The sequence below is a fragment of the Geotrypetes seraphini genome, chromosome 4, assembly GCF_902459505.1.
Source record: "Geotrypetes seraphini chromosome 4, aGeoSer1.1, whole genome shotgun sequence".
NCBI lineage: Eukaryota > Metazoa > Chordata > Amphibia > Gymnophiona > Dermophiidae > Geotrypetes > Geotrypetes seraphini.
Genome location: NC_047087.1, coordinates 142,528,413 through 142,550,077, shown reverse-complemented (window position 1 = coordinate 142,550,077; position 21,665 = coordinate 142,528,413). Strand labels below are relative to the sequence as shown.

General features: G+C 47.6%; 1 protein-coding gene across 5 annotated transcripts in view; it reads left to right on the top strand.

Annotated features, from left to right (window-relative positions):
- E2F4 (E2F transcription factor 4) overlaps window positions 1–21,312 on the top strand; it is a 167,589-nt gene extending 146,277 nt beyond the window's left edge. For all 5 annotated transcript variants that reach the window (XM_033941019.1, XM_033941017.1, XM_033941016.1 and 2 more), the window contains 2 exons: window positions 15,658–15,705; window positions 19,443–21,312. In XM_033941019.1, the coding sequence (XP_033796910.1) occupies window positions 15,658–15,705; window positions 19,443–19,558 (164 nt within the window). In that variant the 3' untranslated portion in view covers window positions 19,559–21,312. The remainder of the gene's footprint in view (window positions 1–15,657; window positions 15,706–19,442) is intronic.
- The last annotated feature ends 353 nt before the right edge of the window (window positions 21,313–21,665 follow it).

The following is a 21,665-nucleotide window of genomic DNA, read 5'->3' as shown; positions in this document are numbered from 1 at the left end:
TAGTCTACCCAAATGGATTGATTTAATGATTTAGAAATTGGATCTGGTGATAAATTACTAACATAACGTAAGGTCTTCCATGTGTCAAGCAAAATTCTATTATCTTTATATTTCCTGGGCAAATTTATACTAATAAGATGAGACAAATGTAAAGGAAACAGGAGCCGCCGTTCCAAATATAACCAATCTGGAACATTTTCCATAAGATCTGGGAGGATCCAATACATACCCTGTCTTAAAATATAGGCTTGATGATACCTATAAAAATTTGGAAAATTTACCCCTCCCTCCATAATCATCTTTTGTAGATACTAAAGCAATTCTAGGTCTTTTACCCAACCAAACAAATTTAGTAAGGATACCATTTAACCTTTTGTAGAATGACCCCTGGAAAAAAATTGGTATCATACTCATTTGATAACAAACCACAGGCAATATCATCATTTTGATCGTTTGAACTCTTCCCCACCAAGAAAGATGTAAAGGATTCCATTGCTCACACATCTCTGTTATTTTCTTTAATAAAAGTTTTTCATTCTCCTTCACTGTGTCTTCTATTGTGTTTTTAATGATAATACCTAAGTATTTCAATCCATCTTCTTTCCATATAAATGAGTATGAGTCAAGTAAACCTTTGGTACAGTGAACATTAAGCGGGAGAACTTCAGACTTACTCCAGAATATTTTTATTAAATTTAAGAAGTATCCAATTCAGGATCCTGCAATCCTAACAAAAATTTTAAATAGTTGTTATGACATAAATCAAGATGCACAAGTATTGTCGCTGTCAGGAAGAAAAGTGAAAACAATGAAAAAACAGAGGAAGCTACAAATCAGCAGAACTGGCTCTCCCCTCTGCCAGCTATCAGCTGATTGGGATTCCAGAGCCACCATTAGCTGGGCAAAAGGGAAGAACAGCACTGCAGGCTTTACATTTTTTTTTTCTTTTTGTCTTGTTGGGGGGGGGGGCATATGCAGCTGTTGTGCAGCGCACAGGCACAATAGCTACCAGCAGCTTCATACATTACAAGAGTGCACTAAAATACTAATAAGCTCCTTGCAATGCATTTGCAAATGGTTTTTGATGGCTACTACAGGGATCAGTAACAGTCCCAGAGAACTCTAATGAACATCAGGAGGAGAGCTTCCGTGACGGCCTGCTTTAATGAGGCTTACCAGCACGTAAAGCTTTTGAGTATAGGGGTCATTATTTGGGAAACAGCTCTTATCCCAGCACAAGCAGGCATGATATTCTCACATGTGGGTGACGTCATCCACGGAGCCCTGATGCGGACAGCTTTTTCAAGCAAACTTGATTGAAGATTTTTAAGTTTGCTCTGCTGCTCCACGCATGCGTGCCTTCCTGCTCCACTAGAGGGCGCGTCTCCTCCTCGTGGTCTCCAGTTTAAATTTTTCCGCTGAGCCTAGAAGTCGTGTATTTTTAGGCTCTGCCCCAACTGCCTTCTAGCACCGCGATTTGTTTTTTCTTTTTATCGATTAAGTCGCTGTGCGCGTTTTTTCTCTTGTTTTATTATTTGTTCCTGCTTCGTTGGACCGACCCAGAGGCTTCCGGGTCGCCGTGGCCGCGTGGCTACTCCGGCCGCGGCCAGTTTCGTTTTCTATGTCCCGGCCTCTGACCGGTTTTAAAAAGTGCACCCGGTGCAAGCGGCTTCTTTCCATCACAGACCCGCATTGCCGGTGCATCCTCTGCCTGGGGGCCGCCCATCCAACCGATTCTTGCCCCCAGTGCGCTACTTTTCAGAACCGGGCCCTCCATCGAAGGAAAGCCCGCATGGCGGATCTTTTTACCGCCGACCAGACCACCTCGGCCTCGAGGTCGGCCTCGGCCCCGGCCTTGACCTCGGCACCGCCTCGAGACTCGACCCCGAAGTCCTCGGGTACGCAGAAAGCCTCGGCTCCGGGTAAGTCTCCTCTTCCTTCTTCAGGATCCACGCCGACAAAGAAGCCAGCCTCGGGGACACCGGTGGCACATGGTGGAAGTTCCATACCTTCGGCCCCGGCGAAGTCCTCCAAGCCCTCGGGACGTGCCTCCACCACCCGGGAATACTCAAAATCGAGGACGCCCTCGGTGGAGTGCACTGCGGCATCGGACATGCCCTCGATGCTGTCCGTACCTGTTTTCCACTTCAGGGCGATGATCTCGTCGGAGCTGTCCGCTGCGCTGGCCCAGCTACAACCAACCTCGATCTCGCGTGCGCCGGACCAGCCTGAGCCTCGCGTCGAGCCCCCTCGGGGCAAGGTGCGCCAGCCTCGCCGCATCCCATCCTCCTCGGATTCCTCGCCGAGGCGCTCGAGACGCTCTCCCTCCACGGACCGCCGTGGGGCGAAGCGTCGCTCCAAAATGATCGATACCTCGAACCGCCATACCTCGAAGAAGGCCTGGAGTTCTCCCACTCTACGGGGCCGTTCCCCGACGACTCGTGCGGAACCGCTGAAGGTGACGGAGTTATCACTCTCCAACCCTCAGATTATCTTATCTCCCCCTCGGTCCGGGGCTCCGAACCGAGGTCCCAGGCTTTTGCCGAGGGAGTCCGGGTCCAGGTCGCTGATTCGACATCGATCGGTACCTCGTACCCTGGCATCGTCTCCGAGGGGCTCCTCGAGACGACGCAGATCCACGACCCCGGAACACTTTCGCAGTGTCTCCCCGGTCTCAGAGCGGGGGTCGGAGCTTGAACCTCGATATTCGAGGGAAGCCTCCACGTCCTTCTCCGCCCGACGGAGGTCTCGTTCACCGTCCCCACACGGGGCTTCGGGAATGTCCCATCCCTCCTTCACTCGCTTTGTCCAGGACATGGGCCACGCTCTGGACTTAGACCTCCAGTCCGACTCAAGATACTCTAAGGAGTACCTTGCGGAGCAGGATATGCCGTCACCGCCCAGAGAATCCCTTCGCCTACCGCTCAACCAGGTACTCCAACAGGCTTTCATCAGGAATCTGGAGACCCCCTATATGGTAACAGCCGTCCCCTCCAAAATGGAGTCCAAATACCGGACAATACCCTGTCCGGGGTTCGAGCACCCACAGCTCTCCCACCAATCGCTGTTGGTAGAATCTTCCTTAAAAAAGGCTCACTCCTCCCGGGTCTCAGCGGCGGTCCCCCCAGGTCGAGAGGGTCGGACCCTTGACAAGTTCGGCAGGAGACTGTACCAGAACTCCATGATGGCCTCCAGGGTGCAAAATTATACCTTCACCTTCACGTCCTACCTGAAACACCTCATTGGACTACTGGGAGCCTTTGCGACTGATTTGCCGGCCTCCTGCCAAGGAGCCTTTGGCCTGCTTTTGGAGGTTTTCTCCAACCTACGCCTCCATTTATTCCATGTGGCCTATGATGGCTTTGAACTCTCCTCCAGGGTGGCAGCCTTCGCTATCGCCATGCGCCATCTAGCCTGGTTGCGCCTGGTAGACATGGACCCCAAGTTACAGGACCGGTTGGCTAACCTCCCCTGTGTGGGCAAAGAACTTTTTGACGATACCATCGAGGCAGCTACGAAACGCCTTTCGGAACAAGAACGCTCGTTTGCCTCCCTCGTCAGGCCTAAGCCTAAACCTCTCGCGTCCAGGCCGTTCAGGGTCTCCCCGCGCCGCTATCCACAAAAATCTGCTCCTGCCTTCTCGCGGCCTCCACCTCGACGTCCGCAAGCTCACCATCGGGCTCCGCCCAAGTCCCAACCGCCTGCAACTGCCAAACCATCCCCGTCCTTTTGACGGGATACGCGGATGGGGGCTGGCCCCCTCCGCCACAGTCCCAGGCCTCCTTCCCATCGGGGGTCGCCTCAGAGCCTTCTACCCTCGCTGGGAACAAGTCACATCGGACGCATGGGTCCTTGGCGTGATCTCATCAGGATACTCTCTCAACTTTCGGGACATTCCTCCAGACAGCCCTCCAAGAGTGTGCCCTCCCAATCGGTCTCAGTTACCCTTCCTTCTCTCAGAAGCTCAAGACCTGCTTCGCTTGCGGGCAGTGGAAGAGGTTCCCCCCGACCAACGGGGAAAAGGGTTCTACTCCCGCTACTTCCTGGTGCCGAAGAAGACGGGAGACCTGCGCCCAATTCTGGACTTGAGACGAGTCAACTAATTCCTGGTACGGGAAAAGTTTTGAATGCTTTCCCTACCGATTCTCTATCCTCTGATCGACGAGGGTGATTGGCTCTGCTCCCTCGATCTGAATGAGGCCTACACACATGTTCCAGTGCATCCCGCTCACCGCAGGTTTCTGCGTTTTCAGGTGGGAGACCTTCATCTACAATACTGAGTCCTTCCCTTTGGCCTAGCATCGTCACCTCGGGTTTTCACGAAGTGCCTCGTGGTGGTCGCAGCTGCCTTGTGCTCTCAGGGTCTTCAGGTATTCCCCTACCTGGACGACTGGCTGATCAAAGCCCCGTCCAGGGAGGGGGTTATCTCAGCGACCCGACAGACTATTATCTACCTTCAGGGTCTGGGGTTCGAGGTAAACTTCCCAAAATCCCAGCTACACCCCTCTCAATCCTTACAGTTCATCAGAGCTGTGCTGGACACGACCCGCCTCCGTTCCTTCCTTCCCCCTCCGCGTCTGGAGGCGTTAGTAAGTCTGAGTCGACGGATTTCGCTGCTGACCTCGGTCTCAGCGCAGCAGATGATGACACTCCTGGGCCACATGGCCTCTACCATCCAAATCATACCCTTCGCCCGTCTCCACCTGCGTATCCCTCAGTGGACTCTGGCCTCTCAATGGCGTCAGGACCGGGACCCGATCAACCGCCCCGTGCAAGTGACTCCTTCCTTGCAACGATCGCTCCGCTGGTGGGCCAACTCTTCAAATCTTTCCAAAGGTTTGCCCCTCCACACAGCAAGGTACTCACCACGGACTCGTCGGAGTACGCTTGGGGGGGCTCATCTGGACGGCCTACGCACTCAGGGAATGTGGTCAGCAGAGGATTGTCGCTGTCACATCAACGTGCTGGAACTTCGGGCCATCTACCTCGCTGCCGTGGCCTTCCAACATCTGCTACACGACCGGGTGGTTCTCGTCCGGACCGACAACCAGGTGGCAATATACTACGTAAACAAGCAAGGGGGGACAGGGTCTTGGCCCCTCTGTCAGGAAGCTCTGCGCCTTTGGAAGTAGCGGTCGCAAACAACATCTTCCTTCGAGCGGTGTACATACAAGGAGAGCAGAATTGTCTGGCAGATAGACTCAGCCGCCTCCTCCAACCGCACGAGTGGTCACTGCACTCTCAGACCTTGCGACAGGTGTTCGAAAGGTGGGGGACGCCTCAGATAGATCTATTCGCCTCCCCCCTCAATCACAAGCTGCCTCACTTCTGCTCCCGGATATACTCCCCGGACCGTCTCGAGGCCGACGCCTTCCTCCTGGATTGGGAGGGAAGATTTCTGTATGCGTTTCCGCCTTTTCCTCTGATTCTGCGGACGCTGGTCCACCTCAAATCGGTGCGAGCCACCCTGATCTTGATCGCTCCTCGGTGGCCACGCCAGCCTTGGTTCTCCCTTCTACTGCAACTCAATGCCAGAGATCCGCTGCCTCTGCCTCTGTTTCCCTCTCTGTTATCGCAAAGTCAGGGCTCACTGTTACATCCCAATCTTCAGTCTCTTCATATGAATGCTTGGTTTCTTTCCCCCTGACTTCTCTTCCGATGTCTCAATCAGTCAAGGAGATATTGGAGGCCTCGAGGAAGGCCTCGACTAGAATCTGCTATTCCCAAAAGTGGACCAGATTCTCGTCCTGGTGCTCCTCTCACAGCCAGAACCCGGTATCGGTCCCGGTCTCTTTGGTCCTGGAGTATTTACTTCACTTATCTCACTCCGGCCTGAAGACCAACTCTATTCGAGTACACCTTAGTGCGATTGCTGCCTTTCATCAGCCCCTAGAGGGGAAAGCCCTTTCACTCCACCCCTTAGTTTCTCGTTTCATGAAAGGTCTTTTGAATGTCCACCCTCCTCTCAAACCTCCCCCGGTGGTTTGGGACCTTAATGTGGTTCTGGCTCAACTCCTGAAACCTCCATTTGAGCCGCTTGACAAATGCCATCTTAAATTTCTCACTTGGAAGGTGATATTCCTGCTTGCACTCACTTCCGCTTGGCGGGTTAGTGAGCTACAGGCCCTGGTGGCGGACCCGCCTTTCACTGTATTCCACCACGACAAGGTGGTTCTCCGCACTCATCCTAAGTTCTTGCCCAAAGTGGTGTCTGATTTCCATCTCAACTAGGCCATTGTTTTGCCCGTGTTTTTTCCAAAGCCCCACTCTCACCCCGGAGAGGTGGCGCTCCACACCCTTGACTGTAAGAGAGCATTGGCCTTTTACCTTCAACGCACTCAGTCTCATCGGTCAGTCCCACAATTGTTTTTGTCCTTCGACCCTAATCGGTTGGGTCACCCAGTTTCCAAGCGCACCTTGTCCAACTGGTTGGCTGCTTGTATTTCCTTTTGCTACGCTCAGGCTGGTCTCGCGCTGCACGGTCGAGTAACGGGACATAAGGTCCGAGCGATGGCAGCCTCCGTAGCCTTCCTCCAGTCCACGCCTATTGAGGAAATCTGCAAGGCTGCCACATGGTCTTCGGTTCATACTTTCACCTCCCACTACTGTCAGGATAAATTATCCAGGAGCGATGGCCGGTTTGGTCAATCGGTTTTGCGTAATCTATTTTCTTAAATTGCCAACTTCCCTCCATCCCTTTTCAGTTAGCTTGGAGGTCACCCACATGTGAGAATATCATGCCTGCTTGTTCTGGGATAAAGCACAGTTACTTACCGTAACAGGTGTTATCCAGGGACAGCAGGCATATATTCTCACAACCCACCCGCCTCCCCGAAGTTGGCTTCTTTGCTGGTTAAGTGAACTGGAGACCACGAGGAGGAGACGCGCCCTCTAGTGGAGCAGGAAGGCACGCATGCGTGGAGCAGCAGAGCAAACTTAAAAATCTTCAATCAAGTTTGCTTGAAAAAGCTGTCCGCATCAGGGCTCCGTGGATGATGTCACCCACATGTGAGGATATATGCCTGCTGTCCCTGGATAATACCTGTTACGGTAAGTAACTGTGCTTTTCTGCATCGCTATACCACCCCACCCGCCAAGCAAGATGACTACTACTTCTCATTTCTATAGTGCTAATAGACATATACACTGCTGTACATCAAAACATATTAATTTTATTTATTGAAAAAAATTCATAAACCACTTGAAATCTAGGCAGTGAACAAAACATATAATATTAAAAACAAACAGCAGTACACAAAGCAAACATCAACTAAATCTAAGAATGTTACAATGATATACTCGGTTAGACATCTTCAGCATCTCACAACCCTAGAGGGCATAACAGAACATCATGAGAAAGCAATGGCCACACTATAAACATCATATAAAGGCATCTACAAATAAATGTGGCTTTAGCTGTTTCTTAAACCTCATACGATTTTCACACAATAGAAGAGATAGTCCTTGCTCAAAAGAGTTTACTCTCTAGTCAAGAGACAACCAAAACAAGAAGGTGCATCAGTGCCAAGCAAATGCCTATGGAAGATGATGATGGAGAAAGGGGAAGTAAACAGAACCCCCCCCCCCACTAGCGCCCGCCCACCAAAGTGCACCTCCAAACACCCTGCTAAAGACTCACCTTCCCAATCTTCAGCAGCATCATCAGCACCACTCTGCTGCAACCAAGATGGGAAAATAAAAGGGGGCCAACCCCCAAGCACCCTTGGCCAGGCAGAGAAGGTGCCAATGCAGAAATGTTTTTTAAAAAGTTACAAAAAAGACAAATTCATATGCCTTTTCCCCTGTAATATCAAGCATAGCTGCTAGTGTACGTCGTCTACCCCTCTCCCTCAACACCAAACTCTCATTCTTCTTTTGAAACTCTCCCTGAGCGTGTAAACATACCAGTCGTACCACCAAATCACTTTATACTGAACAACAGATGCTCCTCTGAGCTCTTAACTCCTGCACAAAAATAAGACTCCTGCCAAAGTGTCCAACTTCTTTTTGAATTGAGTGGCTTTCCACCGCGCAAACCTGACAGTGTTTCCCAATTTTGTTGATGGAGAGAAGTGGAAAGGAGGTGTTACCGGAAAAGTACAAAAATACAAAGGACCAAACAAACCGGAGAGATTTGTGAGTTTCTCCTGTAATAAGAACCACTGTAGCCAGTATTGTCCTGTCAACCAGATTTTGAAGGGTAGTTGTGGTTTCACTATTTGACAGTGCTGTTCCAGACTGTTTGTCTGAATTTCAAGCCTCATTCTGGGATTCAGCATTTTTCATGTGAGATGACAGCCAGGCACTCACCTAAATTAGCCTGGTAAAGCGCCTAGCTAAAAGACGCTTGGGAGAACACTGGATTGTGGTATTGTGTGTCGCACATTCAGGGCCAAACTTTGACAGCAGCTGACCAGTGGAATTGGTGCTATGAAAGCTCTTTACTTTCCTTTATGCTCTCTAGTGGAGACTTTTTGGTAAAGCATCAACATATTTATTTTATTTTATTTTAAAAAATTGTATATCCTGCCTATCTACTGATCTAGGCATCTTACAGAATCACATACTTAATAAAATAACATACAATATGATAGGGAGGAAGTATGATAGGGAGGAAATGAAGAACTAGCTCCGCTCACTTGGAAGAAAACTGAAGGTCAGGGAGGTGACTGGCATTTTCTGAGATCCTCCCGGTACCGAGAGCAGATGCGAAGAGGCGAGAAATCAACGCCTGGATGAGACAATGGTGCGAGGAAGAAGGCTTTGACTTCGAGCGCAACTGGACGACGTTCTGGGGAAGGAGCAGGTACTATAGGAAGGACGGACTACACCTCACCAAAGAAGGGGCGAGAATATTGGCTGGAAACATGAAGAGGATCATTGAGAAGACTTTAAACTGAAGATCAGGGGAGAGCGGACAGTCGACAAACAGTCGATGGCCCGGACAGCAGGAAATAAGGATGTCCGCTCAGATGAAGGGGAAGAACTTGAAGCAAATGAGGGAGACAACAATGGAGCGCAAATAGATGCCATGAAAGATACAATAAGGACTGTGAAGCCCAGAAAATCCAAGAAGGCAGCACAAAGGGAGCTTAAATGTATGTACACGAATGCCAGAAGCCTGAGAAATAAAATGGGGGAGTTGGAAACACTAGCAAGACGCGAAGGAATAGATATCATTGGCATAACAGAAACATGGTGGAACGAGGAAAATGAATGGGATACAGTATTGCAGGGATACAAGCTTTACAAAAGAGACAGAACAGGGCAGAAAGGGGGAGGCATTGCCCTATATGTCCAGGAAGGAGTAGAATCTACTGGATTCTACTGGAGAAGGAATCTACTGGAATCTACTGGAGAAGGAAAGGCGGAGGAGAAAAAGAAACTGGAGTCCCTCTGGGTAAAGATCCCCAGACAGAACAGAGCAGACACAAAAATAGGTCTCTACTATCGACCCCCAGGTCAGACGGAGGAAACAGACTCTGAGATGATAGAAGAAATAAGACATGAATGTAGGATGGGCAATGTAACAATCATGGGAGACTTCAATTTCCCAGGAATAGACTGGAACCTAGTAACCTCAAGCTGCAGCAAAGAAATAAAGTTCCTGGAAATGATGGGTGACTGCTTCCTAGAACAAATGGTAGGAGAACCGACAAGAGGAAACGCCACCTTGGACTTGACCCTAAATGGCATAACTGGGCAAACAAAAGAAGTAGAAGTCACGGTCCCGCTAGGGACGAGCGATCACAGTAAGATCTACTTTAAACTCAACATCGGGAAGGGGAAGCAAACAAAGACCTTAACCATGACCTTTAACTTTAAAAAAGGAAGATACGATAACATGAGAGCCATGGTAAGAAAAAGGATCAAGAAAAGGATAGCCGAAATCGAAACGGTAGAGCAAGCATGGTCCCTACTAAAAAATACTATCACCGAAGCACAGAATCTACATCCCGCAGATAGCCAAAGGAAGGAAAACTAAAGCCAAAAGAGAACCAGCTTGGCTAACCAAAGAGGTGAAGGATGCAGTTAGGGAAAAGAAAGACTCATTTAAAAAATGGAAACGCGAGAAAACAACTGAGGCTTGGAACAGTCATAAAGATGACCAGAAGAAGTGCCACAAGGCTGTGAGAGAAGCCAAAAGGGCCTATGAGGAAAAGATAGCCCAAGAGGCCAAAAACTTCAAACCCTTTTTTAGATATGTTAAAGGGAAGAAACCTGCAAAGAAGACAGTGGGTCCTCTCGACGACCAAGGAAGAAAAGGATACATCAAACAGATTGCAGACAGATTAAATTCCTTCTTTGCTTCTGTCTTTACCAAGGAAGACACCACATCAATACCCGAAACAGTGAAAGTTTTCAAGGGGGAAATAGACGAGAGCCTCACCACAATGAAGATGGATCTGGACCAGATATACTATCAGATTGACAAACTAAAAAGTGACAAATCCCCTGGCCCAGATGGAATTCACCCGAGAGTATTAAAGGAACTAAAGGTGGAAATCGGAGAACTACTGCAATCCCTCGCTAACATGTCAATTAGAACCGGATGGATACCAGAAGACTGGAAGATAGCGAACGTCGTACCAATCTTCAAAAAAGGATCAAGGGGAGAACCGGGAAACTATAGACCTGTGAGTCTCACATCGGTCCCTGGGAAAATGGTTGAGGCTTTGATTAAAGACAGCATAGTACAGCATCTGGATAACCATGACCTGCTGAGAGGTAGTCAGCATGGCTTCAGGAAAGGGAAGTCGTGCTTGACAAACTTACTTCAGTTTTTCGAGGGAGTGAACAAACAAGTCGATAGCGGAGAACCAGTTGACATAATATACTTGGACTTCCAGAAAGCGTTCGACAAAGTACTTCATGCGTGACTTCTCAAAAAACTACAAAGTCATGGAATAGAAGGGGATATACTAAGATGGATAGGAAAATGGCTAGAAAACAGAAGACAGAGAGTGGGCATAAATGGGAAGTACTCAGACTGGAAGGAAGTAACTAGCGGTGTGCCTCAGGGCTCGGTTCTTGGGCCTATCTTATTCAATATCTTCGTAAATGACCTGGAAGAAGAAACGACCAGTGATATCATCAAGTTTGCAGATGACACAAAACTATGCCGGGCAATCAGGCCACAAAAAGACAGCGAAGAACTCCAGAGAGATTTGAAGCAACTTGAGAGATGGGCAGAAAATTGGCAGATGAGTTTTAATGTAGAAAAATGTAAAATGATGCACCTGGGCAGCAAAAACAAGAAGCATGGGTACAAACTGTTAGGTATAACATTGGGGAAGAGCGAACAAGAAAAAGACCTGGGAGTACTGATAGACAGGACCCTGAAGCCATCAGCTCAATGCGCAGCAGCGGCAAAGAAAGCTAACAGGATGTTAGGCATGATAAAGAAGGGAATCACGAGTAGATCAAGGGAGGTCATAATGCCGCTTTATAGAGCGATGGTCAGACCACACTTGGAATACTGTGTCCAACACTGGTCTCCATACCTGAAGAAGAATATAACACTGCTGGAGAGGGTGCAGAGACGAGCAACAAAGCTAGTAAAAGGTATGGAGAACCTGAGCTACAAAGATCGTCTCAGAAAACTGGGATTATTCACCCTTGAGAAGAGAAGACTGAGAGGGGATCTGATAGAGACTTTTAAATTGCTAAAAGGGATCGACAAAATGGAGCAAGCTCACTCACCAGCAGGGGGAAAGGATGGAGAGCAAGAAACAGCGTTATTCACATTGGCAAATATAACCCAGACTCGGACCAGAGGTCATAGCCTGAAGCTGAGAGGGGACACGGCCAGGAAAAACGTCAGAAAGTTCTGCTTCACACAGCAAGTGGTGAACGCCTGGAACTCTCTCCCGAAAGAGCTAGTGGAGGAAACCACCATTCTAGGATTTAAGGGAAAATTGGACGCACATCTTCTTGCAGGAGACATTGAGGGATACGAGTGACTAGTGTATTCGTCAGGGTACGCCTGGCTGAGCCTCCACGTGTGCGGATCACCGGACTGGATAGACCCCAGGTCTGATCCGGTGCAGGCATTTCTTATGTTCTTATAATATAATAAGACTACTATTATACAATACTACTACTACTATACAATAGTATTATACAATACTACTACTACTACTATTATACAATATAATGAGACTAAGAAAAAGCTTGTTGAAATAACCAGGCTTTTAGCTGATTTTGAAGCATTGATTCATTGAACCATAAATCTGGTGGTAATGTATTCCATAGTGACCTGTAGCCATAAACAATGACTTCATGTACTCTTCCAATCTAATATGTCTAAACTTGGTAACCTCTAAGAGGTACTGAATGATGGATCTAAGTATTTGTTAGCATATGAATTTTCAAGGTGGCAGCAAGACAATATGAAATTTCATCTGTAAGAACTTTGAATATCGTAATTAAAACTGTAAAACGAATTCACCACTGAATCAGAAGACAATGAAGTGGTTGTAAAGACATCTAATGCATATCACAAAATCGAACCTCCAGATCTACCTCTTGAGAGCAGATCTATAATTAAATTATCATGATCTCCAGGCATCAATCAATCAATAATTCTTTTTCTCGAAATTACTTAGAAAAACACATTTTCTAGATGTACATGTAACCCCAACCCTTAAAGCTTATCAGTTTACCAATTCCTTGCTTAATGAAATTGCTTTGGTTTTGGTTATGATCTGCAAATGACCTCTTTTGTATAAGAGTTGTAATGGTCTTCAGTATGCTTCGGCTGTTAAGTTCTATGTGGTTCACAGAGATTAGCAATACAAATGAATAAATATCTAATGTCTAACTTCCAAAAGATTCTATAAAAAGATGCGTCTTTAAAGCACATCAAAATTGTTGATACGAATTTGAAAGTGTAAATATGTGAGTCAGATCCCTAATCCTGCCTGGAAGGACAACAGTCTTTCCTGGAATTTCTTATATTTGCATCTCTTTGCAAAAGGAAACAAGAATAGTGAATGAGATTTTCTGGAATGTTTAGAATTTGTAATGTTGAAAGATTCCATAAGCGTTTGTTTCTTTTTTTTGTCAGATACTGTGTACAGTACATCAGTTCTTAAGTACCGTATTTTCACGTAGATAACGCGCACCCGTGTAAAACGCGCACACAGATATAGCGCGTGGGGAACACAAATTTATGTAAAGAAATTTTTATATACCGCGCACACCCGTATACCAAGCATGCTGCCCGACTCTCCAGTCGCCGCCCGACTCTCCTTTCGCCCGCCCCGACTCCTCTGGAGACCCCGACTCTCCTTTCGCCCGCCCCGACTCTCCTCTCCCCCTTGAAGTCCTGTCTCCACCCTGAAAGCCTGATGCCCCCCCCGACGTCCGATTCACCCCCCCCCGCAGGACCGCTCACACCCACACCCCAAAGGACCGCTCGCACGCACTCCCACCCGCACCCCCACCCTGAAGGACCGCTCGCACCCCCACAGCCTCCCGACCCCCCCCCCAATCATGTAGAAGCTCCTACTGGTGTCCTGCTGCTTCCTCTTGGCAGTCCCGGCCCTTCTGTGAGCCCTGCGCCTGCGCTGCTTCCTCTTCCGGCGATCCCGCCCTTTCTCTGACATCAAGCCCTCTTGCCCTGCCGACTCCCCGACACAATCGGGGCAAGAGGGAGCTCAAGCCCTCTTGCCCCCCCCAACTCCCCGACACGATCGGGGCAAAAGGGAGCCCAAGCCCTCTTGCCCCGCCGACTCCCCAATTCCCCGACAATATCGGGCCAGGAGGGAGCCCAAGTCCTCCTGCCCCTGGCGACCCCCCCCCCTCTAGTTGTTCGGGCCAGGAGGGAGCCCAAACCCTCCTGGCCACGGCGACCCCCACCCCGCACTACATTATGGGCAGGAGGGATCCCAGGCCCTCCTGCCCTCGAGGCAAACCCCCCTCCACCCAACGACTGCCCCCCCAAGAACCTCCGACCGCCCCCCCAGCCGACCTGCGACCCCCCTGGCCAACCCCCACGACACCCCCACCCCCCTTCCCCGTACCTTTGTGTAGTTGGCCGGACAGACGGGAGCCAAACCCGCCTGTCCGGCAAGCAGCCAATGATGGAATGAGGCCGGATTAGCCCATCCGTCCCAAAGCTCCGCCTACTGATGGGGCCTAAGGCGCCTGGGCCAATCAGACTAGGCCCTGGAGCCTTAGGTCCCTCCTGGGGGCGGGGCCTTGGGCACATGGACGGGTTGAGCCCATGTGCCTCAGGCCCCGCCCCCAGGAGGGACCTAAGGCTCCCGGGCCTATTCTGATTGGCCCAGGCGCCTTAGGCCCCACCAGTAGGCGGAGCTTTGGGACGGATGGGCCAATCCGGCCTCATTCCGTCGTTGGCTGCCTGCTGGACAGGCGGGTTTGGCTCCCGTCTGTCCGGCCAACTACACAAAGGTACGGGGGAGGGGGGTGTCGTGGGGGTCGGCCGGGGGGGTCGCGGGTCGGCTGGGGGAGCGGTCGGCGGTCGTTGGGGGGAGGGGGGTTTGCATCGAGGGCAGGAGGGCCTGGGATCCCTCCTGCCCGTAATGTAGTGGGGGTAGGGGGTCGCCGTGGCCAGGAGGGTTTGGGCTCCCTCCTGGCCCGAACAACTAGCAGGGGGGGGTCGCCAGGGCCAGGAGGACTTGGGCTCCCTCCTGGCCCGAACAACTAGCGGGGGGGGGGGTCGCCAGAGCCAGGAGGGCTTGGGCTCCCTCCTGGCCCGATATTGTCGGGGAGTTGGGGAGTCGGCGGGGCAAGAGGGCTTGGGCTCCCTTTTGCCCCGATCGTGTCGGGGAGTCGGGGGGGCAAGAGGGCTTGAGCTCCCTCTTGCCCCGATCGTGTCGGGGGTGCCGTGGTTGGCTGGGGCAAGAGGGCTTGAGCTCCCTCTTGCCCCGATCGTGTCGGGGAGTCGGCGGGGCAAGAGGGCTTGTCGTTAGAGAAAGGGCGGGACCGCCGGAAGAAGCAGCGCAGGCGCAGTGCTCACAGAAGGGCCGGGACCGCCAAGAGGAAGCAGCAGGACACCAGTAGGAGCTTCTACATGATGGAGGGGGTCGGGAGGCTGTGGGGGTGCGAGAGGTCCTTCAGGGTGGGGGTGCGGGTGCAGGTGGGAGTGCGTGCGAGCGGTCCTTTGGGGTGGGGGTGCGTGCGAGCGGTCCTTTGGGGTGGGGGTGCGAGCGGTCCTGCGGGGGGGTGAATCGGACGTCGGGGGGGAACTATGTAAAAAAAAATTTGTACAACGCGCAAGGTTATGCACGGTTTGTAAAAACCGTGTATAACGCGCGCGTTATATGTGTGAAAATACGGTATTCAGTGCCTGAGTAAACAGCATAGATTAACACCCAGTCAAACTTAGATTCAAAGAGAGATTCTCCTTGGCTTTTCTTCATGTTTTTTTCTACTGCTTATTTCTTTACTGTTTTCTCTGTGCATCACAATGTGTAGCAAACAAGTGTGTCTGACTGAGGCAGTCTGGGATTGTGGTAGGGGGCATGTTATCTTTCTATGAGAGTTCAGAAGGACACCATTTGGCATCTAAGGAATATGGCAGGGGATTGGCAAGAGTCTTGTCAGCAGCAGTTTGGGATAGGGTATGGGTCTGTTTTTTTATGGGTCTACCCATGTAAATATTTCTAACCATTCTTTTTCATTCCTTAGAATGTATGAATTCCGACTTTTTATTGCATGAATTGATGTCCTCAGAAGGTATGTTTTGGCTGATTTTCATTCTTCCCATCTTGTTTTCTAGTGTTATGTTTGTCTATTTGTTTCAAAACTCGATATACTGCCCTTCATGTAAAGCACCAGAGTGGTTACATAAAAATTGAAGAAAAACATAGGAGAGATAGTAGAAGATGGACTACTGATCACAGGAAGAGCTTGATATACACCACAGATGGAATACATAAGGCATTGCTGCATCTTTTGCTTCATAGCAGTTCCTGAGAATTTTAAGTGGAACCATGTAAATTCTCCTGATTAAATAGATTGGGATATGGGCCTTTCTTTTGTAAAAGACCATTCCTAAATGGAAAGTTCAATTTTGTTTATTTACCTGATGGAAGGTTCTAATTTTGGGGAGAATAGAGTTTACTCAACATCTCCCCATTAATAACATTTTCACACACGCTGTTTGTCATAGTTTTAAGTTCCTCTTTCAAATGGTAGTGCTCCACACTTAATCTCCAAAAATACGGATGGGTTACTGCTTCAACCACACTCCTTACATAAAGTAGGGCAGTATAACTTTACTTCAAGTTAAGTACAATCATAACAATTACAACGCAAGGGGATTATAATGATAATTTAAGCAAAATAGAGATTAAAAGAAAAGAGATAGAATAATACATAAAGAATTTGATAAGAATAAAGAGTATCAAGGACCGATGATAGCTCACAAGTATGGTGTACGCCGAGACTTGTTCTAGTGGCAGTGCAACAGTGAGCGCTTGAAATCCATTATAAATCTCTTTTATTCTACTTTATGTAAGGAGTGTGGTTGAAGCAGTAACCCTTCCATAGTTTTAAGTTCAACATTATACTAGAGTTGCACATTGATATATTAAACTAATGTAAGTTTCAAACACAGACTCTTCTATTGCTGGATTAGTTAATATTATATTCAATTCAGGATTAGTCAAGTCTGCCTTCTCTCCTTGTTCTTTACATATAATGAGACTACTCTTAAGATTGAATGTAAGATTGTTTAAACCATGGGTGTCAAGCTCAAATCACGTAAGGGGCCGAAATCTATAACACAGGCTAAGTTGCGGGCCAAATTTTTTATTAAGATACTTACCCCCTCCTTTACTAATGTACAGTGTGGGCCCCAACGACGGCAACTGCTCCAACACTCACAGGACTTCTATGAGCGTAGGATCAATCACCGTCGCCGGCACCAAAACCCATGCTATGTGCCAGCAAAGGAGGGGGTTAGTCTTAGTAGAAGTATAGGGATATAATCTCTCCAACCCCACGCCGGCTATGTGTTACATACAAAATAAATAAAAAAGAGTATTCCTCTCTCTTTTAGGTCCTAGTTCACGCTTGCTGTCTAACACCAGCTCTGACAGGATACACATTTCAAATCTGACATATTGTAATCACAAAATAGAAAATAAAATTATTTTTTCTACCTTTTGTTGTCTGGTCATTTTGCTTTTGGTCCCAGTTTCTCTTTCTGATTTTGTCTATCTTCTAATCTCTTTCCAGTGTCTTCTGTCCATTTTTTTATCCTCTTCTCTCTTGCTCCAGTTCCTGTCTTCAAATATTGATTTTTCCCTTTCAACTTTTCTCCTTTTTTCTTTTCTGCTTCTGTCCACTCAAATCTCGCCCTCTTTCTCCTCCTTCTTTTAAAAATTTCAGCTACCTATCAATTTTCCATCTTCTCTTATTCTGTAGCTCTCCCATTTCCCATCTCACTCCTTTCCCAGCCTCCTATTTCCTTCTATCTCTCCTCCTCTCTCCTCTTGGTCCAACATTTTGCTCCCTTTCTTTTCTGTTGTTCTTCTTCTCTCTCCCCCCTCCCATGATGCTGAACAATGAGATGGGAGGAAAAAAAGAGATGCTGCATCTCTCTCTCTTCTTTCCACCCACAGGCCTAACATTTCTCCCTCCCTTCCATCTCCAGATCCAACTTTTCTCCCTTTCTCTTCCCAACTGCCCCCATCCCATCTCTCCCCCTGTTTGCCTGCCTCCCTCCCCCCCCAGGTCCACCATTTCTCTCTTTCTCTTCCCAATGGTTCTCCCTTCAAGTATCTTTTTCACTCTTCCTTCACACCACCCCAGGTCCAACATCTCTCCCTTCATCTCTCTCTCTTCATAGCCCAGCATGTCTTTCCCTCCAGCACCAGTCCCTCTTTCCTCACAGCCCAGCGTGTTCCCTCCACACCGGTCCGATGTCGCCAATCCAAAAAATCTGCTGGCCTCGGCAATTCAGCAATGTTGTATATGGTTCCCCCGCCTGCTTTTCGCCTGCTGTGGTCTGTCTCCAATGACACACAACTTCCTGTTTCCGCCCGGGTGGACCACAGCAGATGGATAGCAGAAAGGGGGGCCACAGACAACACCGCTGAATCGCTGCCGAGGCCGGCAGATTTTCCAGCATGACAGCAACATCAAACTGGCACAGGAGGGAAGACAAGCTTGGCTGTGAGAAGGAGAAGTTCGGGAACATTGCTGCGGGCCACATAAAAAGGCCAGGCGGGCTGGATATGGCCTGCTGGCCTTGTGTTTGACACATGTGGTTTAAACCAGTGGTTCCCAACCCTATCCTGGAGGACCACCAGGCCAATCGGGTTTTTAGGCTAGCCCTAATGAATATGCATGAGAGAGATTTGCATATAATGGAAGTGACAGGCTTGCAAATCTGCTCCATGCATATTCATTAGGGCTAGCCTGAAAACCCGATTGGCCTGGTGGTCCTCCAGGACAGGGTTGGGAACCACTGGTTTAAACAATTCTGGAACTGACTGCAAAATTTAATTTGTATACATTTAATCCAGCATTAATTATACCCAGCATAACTAATCTAGAATTGAAACTGCTTCTAAGAGGGTTAGTTGATTTGGTATTAATATGCACTTACATCCTGTTTACTTTGCACTGTGAATGTGAACAGAGCAAAGCTATAGACCAAAACTGCACTTTAAAAAATCTGAAACAGTATGTGTAAAAAAGATAGTTTTTCTTTAGATGTAGTTTTGTTCCTGATTAACATGTGGATGCAGGTAAGGGAATGGGATTGGGACTTGTATACTGCCTTTTTGTAGTTTTGCAACCACACTCAAAGTGGTTTACATACAAGTACTTCAAGCATTTTCCCAATTTGTCCCAGTGGGCTCACAATCTATCTCATGTATCTGGGGCAGTAGAGGATCACATGATTTGCCTAGGGTCACAAGGAGCAGCATGGGGTTTGAACTCACAACAGTTACTGTTTTCATGCACACGTTCTTGTGGTCCTGGATTAGTTAATGTGGTGGTCAGGATTAATTAGTCTGACTTCACTGCCAATTCTTTTTGTGCAGGAAAGTAACTCCAGAATTTAACTGGATTATACCTAGAGTAGTTTCCTTGTATGAGTATAACAGCAAAGCGAGTACTGAATTCTGAATAATCTAAGCCAGTACTAGAGCATGTTGTGTGAAGCTGTTGAAGAATCAAAATATTGATGCCATAGAAAGGGAAATTTATACACTACAGTTTTACCAGTAGACTAGTTCCTTGAGATGTGTCTGGAAATGCTTGTGTTTTAATGTTGATGGACTCTAGTTTGAATTTAGCATTGAGTCTGAGGTTGCCCAATGCATCATTGGACTTTTGAGAGCTGGATTAAAAGGTGGGGTGGTTTTATAGTAGAAAACTGAGGGATGGGAAGGCCAGTCACATTTGACATTGTATGTTACCTTAATAGCATGTTCTTTTTTTTTTTTTTTTGCCAGTGTTTGCTCCCTTGCTCCGACTTTCCCCTCCTCCTGGAGACCATGACTACATCTACAATTTAGATGAGAGTGAAGGCGTCTGTGACCTCTTTGATGTACCCATTCTCAACCTCTGACCTTTGAACTCTGCTAGTCAACTCTGTGACTATGAACAGTCTTTTAACCATTTTTGGATAAAATGTCTATTTTTGGATTCTTTGTGTGTGAGTGACAACCTAACAAGGAAATTAAATGCTTTTGTGTTTTTGGAATTTGAACAAGGAAATATATTCAGTGAGGGGAAATCATCTCACTTCACTGAGACAAAAACACACGTGGAGGACAATTTTGACTCACCATCTTATTTCCTCTGACATCCTTTGTGACAGAGACTGCAAGGGTGATCTGAGTCAATTCCTCCATTGAATATTGGTTCTGGTCTAAAGTCCCTTCAGAGGATTCAGTGGCTACTCATTTCAACACAAGTTGTGGCAATGTTTTAACAGTAGTCCTCCAAGAGAGCGGATGGCTTTGACCTTTCAAGAAAGCTGTAGCCCTTGGAGCAGTTTGACATGCCTATTTCCTCATCGATCTTCATGCACACACAGTTTTGGCTAAGAAGCCTGACTTGTATGTCAGCATTTCCAGAGCTGGCTATTCACAAGTTGCTTTGGGGCTCAGAAGTGCCTCTTCATTGCATATATTTCAGTGGACTGGGTGTGATCATGTTGGTGCTATCTGGTAACGCTTTCATTGAGAGAAAGCATTTAATGTGTAATTGAAAGAATCCCTGCTGCTAAGCCAACAAGTTGCTGATTAAGGTCCAGCTGCCACAGTATTCAGGAAAATTTCAGGCTATTTCTGCTGCTTGACAGGATATATTTTGAATGTGCAACTTAGCTACTGAGGATACAGAACTAGGGAGAAGTAGTCACAAGTGATTCTTGCTGAAGTTGAGCAAGAGACGGTGACTGATTTTACCCTTAAAATTAATAGGGAAAGAACACTGAGGTAGAGGAAGATACAATAAATGAGATCCCCCTTCCCTGCTGGTGATAGTTGCTGTTTGCTTGTGATACCACTTGTGGGAAGTTGAGGAGGAGGGCAAGTGCTAGAATGAACTGTGAGAGTAAATGTATTCTCACTAGTTTTATATCTTTGATAGGTGTTTTGTGTGTAACTAAGGCCTACTGAAAAGAATGAACTATAAAAAGCACAAGTTCCAGCCAATATCTTTTAGGAGGAATAAAATTGGAGTAAAGACACCAAATCTAGTCATGTCTGCTAGGATGGAAGGATAAAATGGGAGAAAGAGGTATTCAGTAATTGCTAGACAGGGAGAGGGGGCTGCTACACAGAAACTTGAGTTGAAGGCATTAGCAGTATGCATTTATGTGAGCAATGACACAGTAGAGCCCCAAATCCTCTACACCATTGGAATTTAGTGAAGATTCTTAAGACTCACTATATATGTTGTAAAAACAGTGCTTACTTCTATCTCTTTTTTTGTGCCCCAGTGAACAAGAATAGATTGGTGGGTGGTGAACTTTTTAATAGCAAAGCAACAGAATCAAAATATCCTATTCCCCACTCCAGTTTAAAACTGCCCTGGAGCAGCTAGGTACAGAGCAGAGCAGTGACCACATTCCTTTTATTGCTTATCCATAATACTGCCCAGACTCCTGCTCTCTTCCTCAACCTGTTTGTTCATCTCTGAATATCAGTTAGAAAATGTTTGAAGAAAATTATTTAGAAAAATATACATTAACAAAAAATACTTTGCGTCATATAAAATTATTTTTTATACCTGTTTTTTGTTAGAGAGGCTTATAATTTTTGTAAAGCGTTTTCTGATTAATAAAGAGATGTGGCCTCCTGTATTAGCACTTTAGATGGAGTTGAAAAGAAACTTTTATTATGAAACAACTCTGTGCTTTGAAAAAGAACATGCTATTCTTTCCCGTTCTCCATGCAGAACTTACCTCCTTCCTTCTCTGAACTGAAAGCACCCAGTAGCTGGTGCTAGGCAGGCTGGCGCTGGCATGGTGCTGCTTGCCCAGTCTCAACTGACAGCTGCCTCATATATTGGGGAGAAATGGATGCTCTTTGGCCATCAGGGTATGTTTTGCTTTGCTGAGATTTTGCAATACTTCTACATCTCTTTCTCGGGGTCTTGGCTCATGGGACATGTCCGTATCATACACTTGCTTTCTGCACACTATAACCGTGTGCTTCATAATCTGT